The 12,791-nt window shown below is 38.0% G+C and overlaps 1 protein-coding gene across 2 annotated transcripts; it reads left to right on the top strand.

Moving 5' to 3' along the window:
• The first annotated feature begins 1 nt into the window (after nucleotide 1).
• On the top strand, nucleotides 2-11,808 carry LOC129885646 (uncharacterized). 2 transcript variants are annotated; one of them, XM_055960002.1, is made up of 18 exons: nucleotides 2-158; nucleotides 324-386; nucleotides 1,613-1,706; nucleotides 1,852-1,955; nucleotides 2,047-2,085; nucleotides 2,415-2,498; nucleotides 2,757-2,818; nucleotides 6,923-7,025; nucleotides 7,251-7,403; nucleotides 8,168-8,236; nucleotides 8,406-8,462; nucleotides 8,538-8,801; nucleotides 9,506-9,589; nucleotides 9,671-9,781; nucleotides 9,957-10,027; nucleotides 10,598-10,819; nucleotides 10,968-11,061; nucleotides 11,252-11,808. In XM_055960002.1, the coding sequence occupies exons 2-18, from the start codon at nucleotides 348-350 to the stop codon at nucleotides 11,531-11,533; spliced, it is 1,932 nt and encodes a 643-aa protein (XP_055815977.1). In that variant the 5' UTR covers nucleotides 2-158; nucleotides 324-347; the 3' UTR covers nucleotides 11,534-11,808. The 2 variants fall into 2 exon arrangements, with proteins under 2 accessions (XP_055815977.1, XP_055815976.1); XM_055960001.1 differs by having other exon boundaries at nucleotides 4-158; nucleotides 1,847-1,955.
• Nucleotides 11,809-12,791: the final 983 nt, after the last annotated feature.

Raw genomic sequence — 12,791 nt, 5'->3', positions numbered from 1 at the left:
GAAAAAAACAAGAAAGACAATAAAAATAGAAGTTATTTTAATGAAGCAATCATAGGTTTATATGTCCTGTCTCTGGCAAGAAAAGAGTGAAATCAACAATCTGTTCTTGGCTTTCTAGGGTTCTCAACTTTAATTCATTCGAACTGGAGCCATCAAAGGTTACTTTCTTGACCGTTTAATTTAATCTTTCCTCTAATTCATCAAAATCTTGTTTTCTTTACCCTTTCTCCATTTCCATACAAGATTAAAATTTATGAGAAAATTTTGATGAATTATTACCTATACGTTGTTGTGGATGTCAGAATTTTCCCTTCTTTTTTCAGCCATGGACGGAAATTTGAACGATAATGCATCTTTGTGTGCTCGGATTAAAGAATTGGAGCGTGGTATGCTTACATGTTGTTCTTTTTGAAATCTTCGTTAGTTATAGTTTTTGTAATTCTTGTATTTGTATGGGTGTTATGTCCAGATTGGACTAACATAGTGTGAATTGTTCTTTTTTGATAGATATAAAATTTCTTTACTAAATACCACCTCATCCAAGTTGAGAAAAGAGTACAAGTTGTGTTATTGACTCAATCTCAGCCATCCAGGCTCATGTATCATGCTTGTATAACTATCTATGTAGCACAGTAGTTTCTCCTAACAGCGAATATAGAAATTCAAATACTCCTAAAAGAGGTCGATTGTTGATGTATACTTGCTTGTTAAAATTATTCAATGTTTTAAAAGGTGAATCATGTATGGGGACACAAGTACTCTATGCCATTAGTAAGGACATCTTTCCTATGGTTTCTAAATGACATTACATAGTTTTTTAATGATAGAATTAGGAGGGGTATAAACTTTTGATTACAGGTTAAAGGGTTGAAGATTTCACTATAGCCTTCCGGAAAATTATTGAGATCTCAATGCAAGTCTCCTATTAAAAGACAGAACTAGTGGGACATAGTCATGAAACATTTAGTGTGAATGCTTGGGTATATAGTGACCCAAAAATGACTAAAGGTTTGGGAAAGAGGAGGTGGCGGTAGGGGAGGATGTGAGGGATTCGTTAAATCTTGAATGTAACCTGTTTCAATAAGGTGATATTATAGGTTCACATAGGCATGAAGCAACTTGCTATTGTGGATGTACTATATTATTAGTATGAGTCAGACACTTCAGATAATGCCTTGCAGCTGTCACATAGGGTGCTAAGCCTGAATAGTTCAAGATTCAATAGGTGACTGACTCTGTTGAGTAATTGTGTGACCAAAAGAAGGGCTGAATTTAGGCCCTCCTAGAAAATAGAGGGGATTTACAATCCCGCTAGCAAGTTCTCAAGAGACATAATGTGATTGCTACTTTTGATTAGACGATACCAGCATAACAGTTTTCATCGTTGAGCTGGTTTTGTTGACTCCAGAACGGTTCTGTAGTTAAGAATGAATAAAATATGGTGTTATCTATTCAGGCTTCTTCATTCGTTCTAATCTATTTCGCGTTCTTATCCAAGTATGTTTTATTTGTGTTCTGAACCTTTCCGGCTTCTTTCCAGTGGTGTAGCCCGTAACTGATTAGTAAGTGAGAAAATTGTGTATAATCTAATGTATTGTGGTTTCTTGTTTAGAGCGTGATGAATTGCATAAAGATATTGAACAACTATGCATGCAACAAACTGGATCTAGCTATATTGGGATGCCTACTCGTGTGCCTCTTCATAGGTATAACATTCTTTTTCTTTTTTTTCTTTTGGGAGTCGGGGAAGCTTGTCATCTGTATATTTAAGTTCTTTTGCGTTGAATGGAAGAAGGGAATTATTTTTTCTTGTGACATTTTAAAATGGCCTTCTTAAACCAATTAGGATAGCTGGGTTGGAGCAGGAGACTGAAAACTTGAAAAAGAAACTAGCTGCTTGCACACTAGAAAATCAGAATCTTCAAGAAGAGCTGTCAGAAGCTTATAGCATCAAAGTAAGGTTTACAACTATTTTTTTATGTCATCTCAGGACCTCTCTGCTATTTATCTTACAGATGCACTTTTTTTCGATCTTCCCTTTGCTAGGGTCAACTGGCTGATCTACACAGTGCAGAAGTTTCCAAGGTCTTCTCTTTGCTCTTCTCCCTTCCCTATTCCCCGGAAAGGAAAGAGAAAGCATAAACATTAGGGTCTGGAGTTGCATCATGTGCTTATTAATATAATTTAATGTGTTACTTTTGAAGCTATCTTTTCTCTGTTATTTTGGCTGTTAAAATGGTTTCTGTTTGGGGGATGATCCAAATTTCATTATAAATCTGGTTCTTGGAACGCTAAGAGCTTACAACTCAGATGTTTTAGATGTTCATTTTTGGTGGATCTAGAGTCAATTAAGTATCAGGAAGTGCATCATTGTCCAATATATTATAACTTGCTCCGTTTCTATTTTACTCCAGAATACTGAAGCAGAAAAGCAGCTTAAATTTTTTCAAGGTTGTGTTGCTGCTGCATTTTCTGAGCGGGACCATGCCGTGATGGAGGTTGTCAAGATTTCTTTTCCTTCTGAATACTCATTACCTCCTGAACACCCCCTCCCCCCTTGCTGCATTCCAAAAAGAAAAACATTTATTACTGCCTGTTCGAGAATCTTGATTTAAATGTTCTGGGAGAACCAGGGCAACTGATGCAGAGAGTTGCATTTGAATTCAAGAACTTGGGAGTGTGAGATTACATGTATAGTTCATCCCTCACATGTCTAATTCTTGGAAGCTATTAAACATGCTCTGTAAATGTTGCAGGCTGAAAGGGCTAAGGAAAAAGAGGAGCTTATGTCGAGAGGATTTCATGAACTTCAGCAGAGGTTTGATTGTATTTTTACATGTTAATAACATTTGATTTTGTCTTGCTCATAGTTCTAAATGACATATTTCTCTTGTGGGAAAAAAAAATCTCCTGTGGATAAACTAAGTATTAAAATAAGCACAAAAGTCGCAACAAGAACAGTTTGTAAATATCTATTCTAAGCCTTGGTGTCCCCACAAAATATGTACTTCTAAGCTTGTGTCCAAGAGACCAAATGGGTAGGTACTAAAGCTAAGGAGGTAGACGGGTATAAGCTTTGGTTCTCTGGTAGATCAAAGTATAGGAATGGGGTAGGCATTTTAGTAGACAGTGCTCTAAGGGATCAGGTGGTGGAGGTTAGGAGAATCACTGATAGGATGATGTCGATTAAGGTGGTCATTGAAGGGACCACTTTGAACATTATTAGTGCTTATGCGCCGCAAGCGGGCTTAGTAGAGGAGGAGAAGAGGCGCTTTTGGGAGGATTTGGACGAGTTAGTGGGAAGCATACCGCCTACTGAGAAGCTTTTCGTGGGAGGTGACTTCAATGGGCACATCGGGTCTATTTCGGGAGGGTATGACGATGTGCATGGAGGCTTTGGTTTTGGGGACAGAAATGGAGGAGGAGTTTCACTTTTGGAGTTCGCAAGAGCTTTTGGGTTGGTGATAGTTAATTCGAATTTTCCAAAAAAGGAGGACCATTTGGTAACCTTCAGTAGTTCGGTGGCTAAGACTCAGATAGACTTTTTACTCCTTAGGAAGGATGATAAAGGTCTGTGCAAAGACTGCAAGGTCATTCCGATAGACAACCTTACAACCCGACATAAGCTCTTGGTAATGGATTTAGGGATCAAGATGACGAGGAAGAAGAGGGTCGGGAATGATCGACCTAGGATCAGATGGGGGAGTTTGACCACGGCTAGTGCTTTAGAGATGGGAGAGAAATTGAAGGACATGGGGGCCTGGAATAGTAGTGGGGATGCGAACAGTATGTGGGATAGGACGACTAGTTGTATTAGGGTTGTAGCAAGGGAAGTGTTGGGAGTCTCGACAGGCAGTCGTAGTCGACATCAAGGGGACTGGTGGTGGAATGTAGAAGTGCAAGGGAAGGTGGAAGCAAAGAAAATGGCATACGCGAAGTTGATAGAAAGCACGGATGAGGTGGAGGAGTGGACGAATAAGGAACTTTATAAGATGGCGAAGAAGGAGGCGAAGTCGGCTGTTTCGACGGCAAAAACGATAGCTTTTGAACGCCTCTATGCTGAACTAGAAGAAAAAGGTGGGGATAGGAAATTGTTCAAGCTAGCCAGGGTGCGGGCGAGAAGGGAACGCGATGTGGACCAAGTGAAGTGTATTAAGGACGAGCATGGAAAAGTATTGGTAGAAGAGACTCTCATTAAACAGAGGTGGCAGTCATACTTCCATAAACTCTTGAATGACGTAGGGGACAGAGACTTTGTGTTGGGAGATTTGGAACATACAGAGAGGCGTCGCAATTTTGGATATTGCAGGAGTATTAAGGTCGAAGAGGTTAAGGGTGCTGTTCGTAGGATGCGCTGGGGAAGAGCAACCGGACCTGACGAGATTCCTGGGGAATTTTGGAAGAGTGCCAGCTTGGTAGGTTTGGAGTGGCTGACTAGGTTATTTAATGTCATCTTTAAAACGGCAACGATGCCCGAAGAATGGAGGTCGAGTGTAATGATCCCTCTATACAAAAACAAAGGGGATATCCAGAGTTGCAACAACTATAGAGGTATCAAGTTACTAAGCCACACTATGAAAGTGTGGGAAAGAGTGGTGGAGATGAGGGTGAGGAGAGGCGTGTCTATTTCAGAGAACCAGTTCGGATTTATGCCGGGACGCTCAACTACAGAAGCCATCCATCTTATGAGGAGACTGGTGGAGCAATATAGGGAGAGGAAGAGGGACTTGCATATGGTATTCATCGACTTAGAAAAGGCCTACGATAAAGTTCCAAGAGAGATACTATGGAAATGTTTGGAGGCTAAAGATGTACCTGTGGCATACATTAGGGTGATCAAGGACATGTATGAGGGAGCCAAAACCAGGGTAAGGACAGTAGGAGGGGACTCAGAGCATTTCCCAGTTGAGATGGGGTTGCATCAAGGATCAGCTCTAAGTCCATTTTTATTTGCCTTGGTAATGGATGCATTGACGCGACAAATTCAAGGTGGGGTGCCATGGTGTATGCTTTTCGCGGATGACATAGTCCTGATTGATGAGACTCGTAGTGGAGTTAATGCTAAGATGGAGGATTGGAGACATACCTTGGAGTCTAAAGGGTTTAAGCTGAGTATGACCAAGACAGAGTACTTAGAGTGCAAGTTTAGTGAGACACCTCACGAGGTTGGCGTGGAAGTTAAGCTTGGTGCCCAAGCTATTCAAAAGAGAAGTAGTTTCAAGTATCTTGGGTCTATCATGCAAGGCAGCGGGGAAATTGACGATGATGTCACACATCGTATTGGGGCAGCGTGGATGAAATGGAGGCTCGCTTCCGGAGTGCTATGCGATAAGAAGGTGCCACCACAACTTAAGGGCAAATTCTACAAAGTGGTGGTTAGACCGGCTATGTTGTATGGGGCAGAGTGTTGGCCAGTTAAGATCTCTCACATTCAAAAGATGAAAGTTGCCGAGATGAGAATGTTGAGATGGATGTGTGGTCACACCAAGAGCGACAGGATTAGAAATGAGGCTATTCGGGACAAGGTAGGAGTGGCCTCGGTGGAAGACAAGATGCGGGAAATGCGACTGAGATGGTTTGGGCATGTGAAGAGGAGAGACACAGATGACCCAGTGAGAAGGTGTGAGAGGTTGGCTATGGATGGCTACAGAAGAGGTAGGGGTAGGCCGAAGAAGTATTGGGGAGAGGTGATTAGACAGGACATGGCTCAGTTACAGCTTACCGAGGACATGACCTTAGATAGGAGGCTGTGGAGGACCCACATTAGGGTAGAAGGCTAGTACATAGTATCGTTATTCTTCCCTATTCATAGGCGCACTAGCACATTACAATTCCTTGTACTCTCATTTCTGCTATTTCTGTTACTATTTATTGCTTTCAGTACTTTTGATTACTCTATTTTATCTGTGATGCCTTCGTGATTTATTTTTCTATAGCGCTTTGAATTTTTTTAACTTTATCTGACCCCCTTTTCCGTTTTTTTTTTTTTTTTTTTTTTTTTTTTTTTTTTTTTTTTGAGCCGAGGGTCTCTCGGAAACAGCCGTCCTACCTTGGTAGGAGTAAGGTCTGCGTACAATCTACCCTCCCCAGACCCCACGTTGTGGGATTTCACTGGGTTGTTGTTGTTGTTGTTGTTGTAAGCTTTTTCTTCTAAATAACATTTTCCATTCTGTCAAATGGTTTACCTCCCATTTCACTCCAAGGGACCGCCGATTGCATTAGGGGCATTATCTTCCAAAAACCTTTTTGCTAATAATTGATAGGCCAGCTTTATCACCTTAACTTTTGGAGCAGCCAAAGAAAAGCACAAGAAGGCTCATAATAGTTGTGATAGCACACAAACTAATGTTCTTAGGTTTTACCACATAAGTCCATATAGGCTGCAGATTAATTTGACAATGTAGAATTAAAAAAATATGGATGCTGGTGTTTTTCACCTACTACTGTAGTAGAGAAGCAAAGGAGCTTAGTTTGCTTTTTATTTGGTGGTGAGTAGGCTTTGGGTGTTAAAGTGGTGTATTCCCTAATTTCATGATTTTGGACCTCTTGCTCTTCTTTTATTGTTGCATTTTGCGGCTTCTTCCAGTGGCAATTGAGTGCCAAGAAAGTAACTTCTACAAGGATCTGAATAGTCGATATTTCTAAGAAGCAGCTTCTTTTGAGTTGGACATTTTCATGATGTGTTGATTTCTTTATCCATAAAAAATGTGATTTGGTCTTTAAGCTGTTTGGAGTTTTTAAACTCTGCAGAACCTGACTAAAAAAGATGAATAGCCTTCATATTCATGAAGATTTCATGAATATGTTCTACCTATAGTCTCTACAAAAATCCCACTGCAATATACAAAACTATCTAAACACAATTCTGGGGAATATATGCAGTGAAACATAATATTGCCCTTATGTTCCATCTCTGACGCAGGATTGAAGAGCTAAACTGTGATTTACTTGAAGAGAAAATATTGACGGTTACTTTGCAGAGTGATATGGATGGGGAAGAGAGGTTGGATGAGTCTTTCAAGGAGGTACTTAGTTCTTATGCCTTCCCTGTGAATCCATAAGCATAATTGTTACATAACTAAAATATATAAAGAGAAGTGTTTCATCTCTACATGTAACATTCCATTTATGCAATTTTTGGATCAAGGAAACTCTCAGGAAATAAGAAAGAAATCACAATGTATTATATTCCTTCATTACTGATAATTATCCACCCTTTCCTAGTTTGAAGATGCTATTTTGTACAACAGGTTGTTCATAAGTTCTATGAGATCAGACAGCAGTCATTGGAGGAGGATATTGAAGATGTGTCCTGGGAAGACAAATGTGAGTGCCTCCTGCATGATTCGTCTGAAATGTGGACTTTCAGAAATCCCGAGGAAACATCCACCTCTAAGTACATTGTGAGTTCCAGAAAGTTAGCAGTCTAAAAATTTGGACATTACTGGTTATAATTGATGCTTTGTCTAAAATCACTTGAGACGCTTTTCATTCTAGCCTATTCCAAATTATTTCATCCATCTCCGTAATTACAAGTTTCCACTGCCAAAAATCAAACTACTAACTGATGCTTGTCATCATTTTTAGCACATATTTCCATTCGTACTTCCTTGGCTCACTAAATCCAATTGTTATGTTAATCAAATTTCTAGCTGACTCCAATTTTTATATTCTGCTCCACTTTCTTCTCTTAATTACTTGCTGAGGAGATCACGTAAAATGAGTATTTGTTTGATTCTGAATAATTAATTTGATGTTACCTTCTAGCTGAGTATTCATCTATGTTTAATGGCGACATTGTCAGTTTTCCTTTTGTTTCCCTACTTTACCTAGGGAGCTCACCATTAAATGTTTATCATTAGAGGGAGCTCTTGTCCAAGAAGGGGTGACACTCGTTATGGTGGTGAGATGCTCTTTCATTTAATCAGGAGATCGAGAAGTGTAAGGATTGAATAATATATTTGCAAAATACTTGCATTATTTCAAAGGCTGGCTGTGGAAATCACTCGTATTTGAGTGTGGGATGTGTCAACTAAATGCAAGGAATTTGAAATTCCGAGTTTCTAACAATTGTTATTGTGGACCGATTATTTCTTTAATTGTTCAAACTTATCAAAAAGAATTGTTCAAACTTATTATATGATCTTGACTAACTTTCCTCAGACAGAGTGCTCTGGAAGAACAAGTGGAGACACTGCGAAAATCTTTGGATAATCTTCAGAACAAGCTACAAGTAGTATGTAGTTTCTCATCTGCTATTTGCTCAATATTGCAGAAACTTATTGTTCTACTCTACTTTATTCTTAATCATTTGATTGTTCTCTTCTCTCTCTCTCTCTCTCTCTCTCTCTCTCTCTCTCTCTCTCTCTCTCTCTCTCTCTCTCTCTTACTTGTGTTGGTTTCAGGGTCTTGAAATAGAAAATCACTTGAAGAAAAAAGTGCGCGCCTTGGAAAAACAGGAAGTATGAATATTGTTACTCTGAAATGGAATATATGCACCAGTCTATGTATAGATTACTGAAAGGACTAACGTGCAGATTCTTTCAGAAGAGAAACTCAGGGCTCAATTATCGGCATTTCGCCACCATCATTCTCAGCATAGACTTAATATAATGAGCTTACTTGATGAGGGATTTTCTCATATTAAATCAGCTATGAACATGGTGGAAGAAAAGCTCAAGGACTGCAGCACGAGTGAGAGAGACATACATTCTTCTCAAGTGAATGATTTAAAGTTCAATGAACTTGAATGTCAAGGTGTTCGGATAAACAATGATGATGGTTCAGATTTGATCTTTAAGGTAATTAGTTCTTATTTTTGCTCTAGACCTTTCTTTGTCAGTGTCTACATCTCCAGCCGTCAATTTTATTTTGGTAGTGTTCTCTTCTAGGAGGTCTCTTTCCTAAGAAGGTTTCTATCACATCGAGTTTGTCAGTTATGCACTAATAATGATGAAGATTCAAGGGGCAAAAGCTTTTGCATTTCTTTGAACGTCATGGTGATAATAACAAGTGTATAATATGTTGATGGTGCAGATGTTATGTTCTCATATCTATGTTTGCCTTAGTATTGCTATTAATAATTGATATATGTTTGTACAAGCTTCCGCACGTTTTTCATGGTTTGAAGAAAAAGTTTAGCTTGTGCTCTTTTGTGTGTTTTGATGTCAAAGAGATAGGATAAATATTATATTTTCAAGTTCGTCTCCTGAGATTTTGTAAGTTGTTTCTTGGATAAGGTTCTCTATTTCCTAAAATAGTTCTCTAAGAAGACTTGTTCCCTTAGTGGATTCTCCCTTTTAACTCTGTAACTATGATTCATAAAATCAAGAAATGCTAATGTTGATATCAGCAGTCACGTTGCAGGATGGGATACGTGGTTTATTACTATTTCAATTAGTTTTATATGCTTTTGCAATCTAATCTAGTGAGAATGGAGAATAGCTTCTGAACAAAATATGCTGTCAACATGTTTCTGAAATTTCTCCATCTCTACCTGTTGCAGAGGAATCAGCCTAGCTTGACAACTACCATTACTGTTGGAAATAGTGATGCTTCTAAGGCCCTTGCTGTGGCACTAAACGAGAAGGTTTGCAACTGTTGCAATAAAACTGAGCACTTCCAAATTGTAAATATGTGCTAACTCAATCAGTTTCTATTTCCAATTCAGGTTGAAACTTTATTACTTCTCTCACAACAAGAAGAAAGACACTTGTTGGAGAGGAATGTCAATGCAGCTCTGCAGAAAAAAATTGAGGAGCTCCAGAGGAACTTACTACAAGTATTCCGCTGATTGTTTGCTTCCTTTGGCGATCACTTCTATCCCACATCTATCACTTTAACCTATCTCTCATCACTTTATTTAATAACTGCTAATATACTATAGTGTGATCATAATGTGGGGCTTGGAGTGACGAACTGTAAAATGGGCTGATTATTTGTGTAATTTTTGTAAGGTTACAAATGAGAAGGTCAAAGCTCTCATGGAGTTGGCACAGATGAAGCAGGAATATCAATTATTGCAAGAGTATGTTTCTATATCCAGTTAACTGTGTATATACTAGGAACAGCTTCAGTTTCGTCTCTATTGTTTTTCATGGTACTCTTCTCTGTCAAAGGAGGATCTTAAGACCTGCTTTCTCAAAAAGGAATTATTGTGGAATTTTCCTTGAAAGATTAACTGTGGCCTTTATCGGTCTTTAAGACTCTGAAAGGAAATTACTTAAGATGGACATGAAGGCGGGCAGGTGAAGAATGACATTTATTATAGCAATAAGCATGGGTTTGAACGCGAAAAACACAAGAAGGCAGGAAGGTATAGAATGTAATCCATTATAAGCAATAGTGATGGGTTTGAACAGGAAAACATGGGAGAGTATATGGAGATGATATTATTGGTATTTGGTAGCAATAAGACCTAGTTTTTAAAACACTGATGAGAGTTTTGACCATCATGTAAATTGGACTGCTATGCACTTTCTCTAAAGAGAACAAAAAATAAATTGGAACTGCTTTTCCCTTTCTTCCTTGCTCTAGTTCTTAACTTATTAAAAGTTGCTTGTTAAAATGGTCACCGCTAGATGGCTAAATGTTGTAGGAAAGTTAATCAGGCCTCTAGACAAGGAAAATCTCTTGGTGAGATTGCAGTGAAAAGGACTCTTCAGGAAAAAGATGGAAGATTGAAAAATCTGCTGAAAACTAGTTATTTGAGACGCTGGACTGGTACACAAGATTCAGATGGAAATGATGCTGACACTCATCGAGATTCTGAAGCAAATTTTGCTGATAGGAGGGCTACCAATAACATGGATTTTGCTAGGTATTGTTTGAATTTTTGCTGATGCTTCTGTTACATTTTAGAACTGCTTCCTACTGCTGGTACACTCATAAAAGGAGGTAATGTGACAGAAATTATATTTCCTTGGTATCTCATATTTTCTCCTGTCATTTGTGTTACCCCTTTTCAGGATGAAGATAGAGAATGCAACTCTAAAAGAGAGCTTAGAAAGTATGGAGCATCTAATTCGTGCAGTTAGGAGGCTTCACCTTTCACTTATAAAGGTAGTATTTGTTTCCTAGTTTTTGCAGAGGACTTCATTAGAAGCCAATAATTCATCATAAAGATAGACTACCTCTCAGGAGAGATGATTGCATAACAACCAAATATCTAGCTCAAATCTCTGTCCTGTAAAGAAATTCCCTAAAGTTTGACCATTGCTAGTTGCTTTATAAAATGTGTTGTATTATGTAGTTTAAGGAGCCATCTGCATCCAAAGGTATGGAGAACTGCTCCTTGGAGTCATTGGACAATATTATTAACGAGGCAAGTCGGTTAAAAACTGCACTTGGAATCTCCCTCCCTCTTAGTTGGTCAGTAGAGGCAGCTTCGGGATCATTCAGCAAACGTGTTGAAGAGGAGATAGATAATGGACAGTCTACACATGAAAACATGAACTTTGTCTCTGCTGCTGGATTTGAGATGGTTGAGCTTCTGGTGTTTGTTGCACAGCTATTGAAAGAGTACAGATGTTGATGCAAAGGAGGTTTTTGTTGAATTGGAGTATGGTTGAAAGTTGTTTCATGTATAGTTTCTCTGGATGTTGGTCGATCTTCATACAAATTTTGTTGTTGTAACATAGCTATACTATTAGAAGCTTTCTCGAATCACTGCTCAGTTATCTTTTTTAACATATACAAAGATGAATTTTTGCTGGATAAATCAACTATTTTTGATGTGGGAGAGACAAATGAAATTTGAAAAAGATGAAGATCATTCAAAATGATAATCAAACTTGCGTCTTTTGATTATCTTTTCCAAATATCATGCATGAATTTGTTGTTACCTTCTCAATTGGATACACAGTTTCAGAACATCCCACACATTTGTCCACCGGACCCTGCAAAGAGACTTTGCTTCAGTTCAATGTATTTCGAGTTAGTCAGAATGGAAAATAGCAGTGGTAAGATATAGCTCGTCTTAGTAGAACATGAATAAAGGAAAATAGTTCATACTCATTTTAGAGGATTAAACAAAAACTTTATGCGACTATTAAGTTCCTGCTTCAAATTCATAACTTTAAGTGATCGATATTGTAAACTCAACGTACTGTTCGTAGTTATTAATATATAGAAAACCTAAGCACTCTAGAAAATATAGTCACTCAAGTTTCTCAAAACATGATAAAATTTTATTCTAATATATATCTCATGAGAAGAAGAAACTATCCTAATTAATACAAAGTGAGCAAAGAAGAGGATATGTAATAACAAAAGGAACTACAACAATATTCTCAGTATATAAGGATATTCCTCTAATTGCCTACCATTAAGCATTTAATATTATTCAATAGATACCAATAACATTTCTCAAATTAAATATCATACATATTTTCATTGTTAAAAAATCAATCAAATATATTCTACACAATATTTTATCGTTCATTGTCATTTGACGTATATACATATGACAAGAAATATGAAGTGCGTTCAAATTCCTTTTAGGTTGTCCTCATTTGGGATATCTCATGAGTGGGGTCTTGAAAGAGTAATGTGTACACATACCTTACACTTATCTTAAAAGATAGAGAGGTTATTTTCAATAAACACTCGTCTAAAAAAACATATCATGTAATAACAAAAGGAAATTAGGCTAAAGTTAGGCATAAGAGGCTAAGAGCCCCCATTTTCAGGTGGTCCATAGTCTTAAACATTTCCATCATAGCCCTCTTACAACTTTCAATTTTTTTTGTTGCCATCAGATTCTATCTTTTTTAAAAAAAGTATAAGTATGT

The sequence above is a fragment of the Solanum dulcamara genome, chromosome 4 (assembly GCF_947179165.1).
Source record: "Solanum dulcamara chromosome 4, daSolDulc1.2, whole genome shotgun sequence".
NCBI lineage: Eukaryota > Viridiplantae > Streptophyta > Magnoliopsida > Solanales > Solanaceae > Solanum > Solanum dulcamara.
Note: the sequence above shows the minus strand (reverse complement) of the source record. Positions and strands in the feature narration are given on the sequence as shown.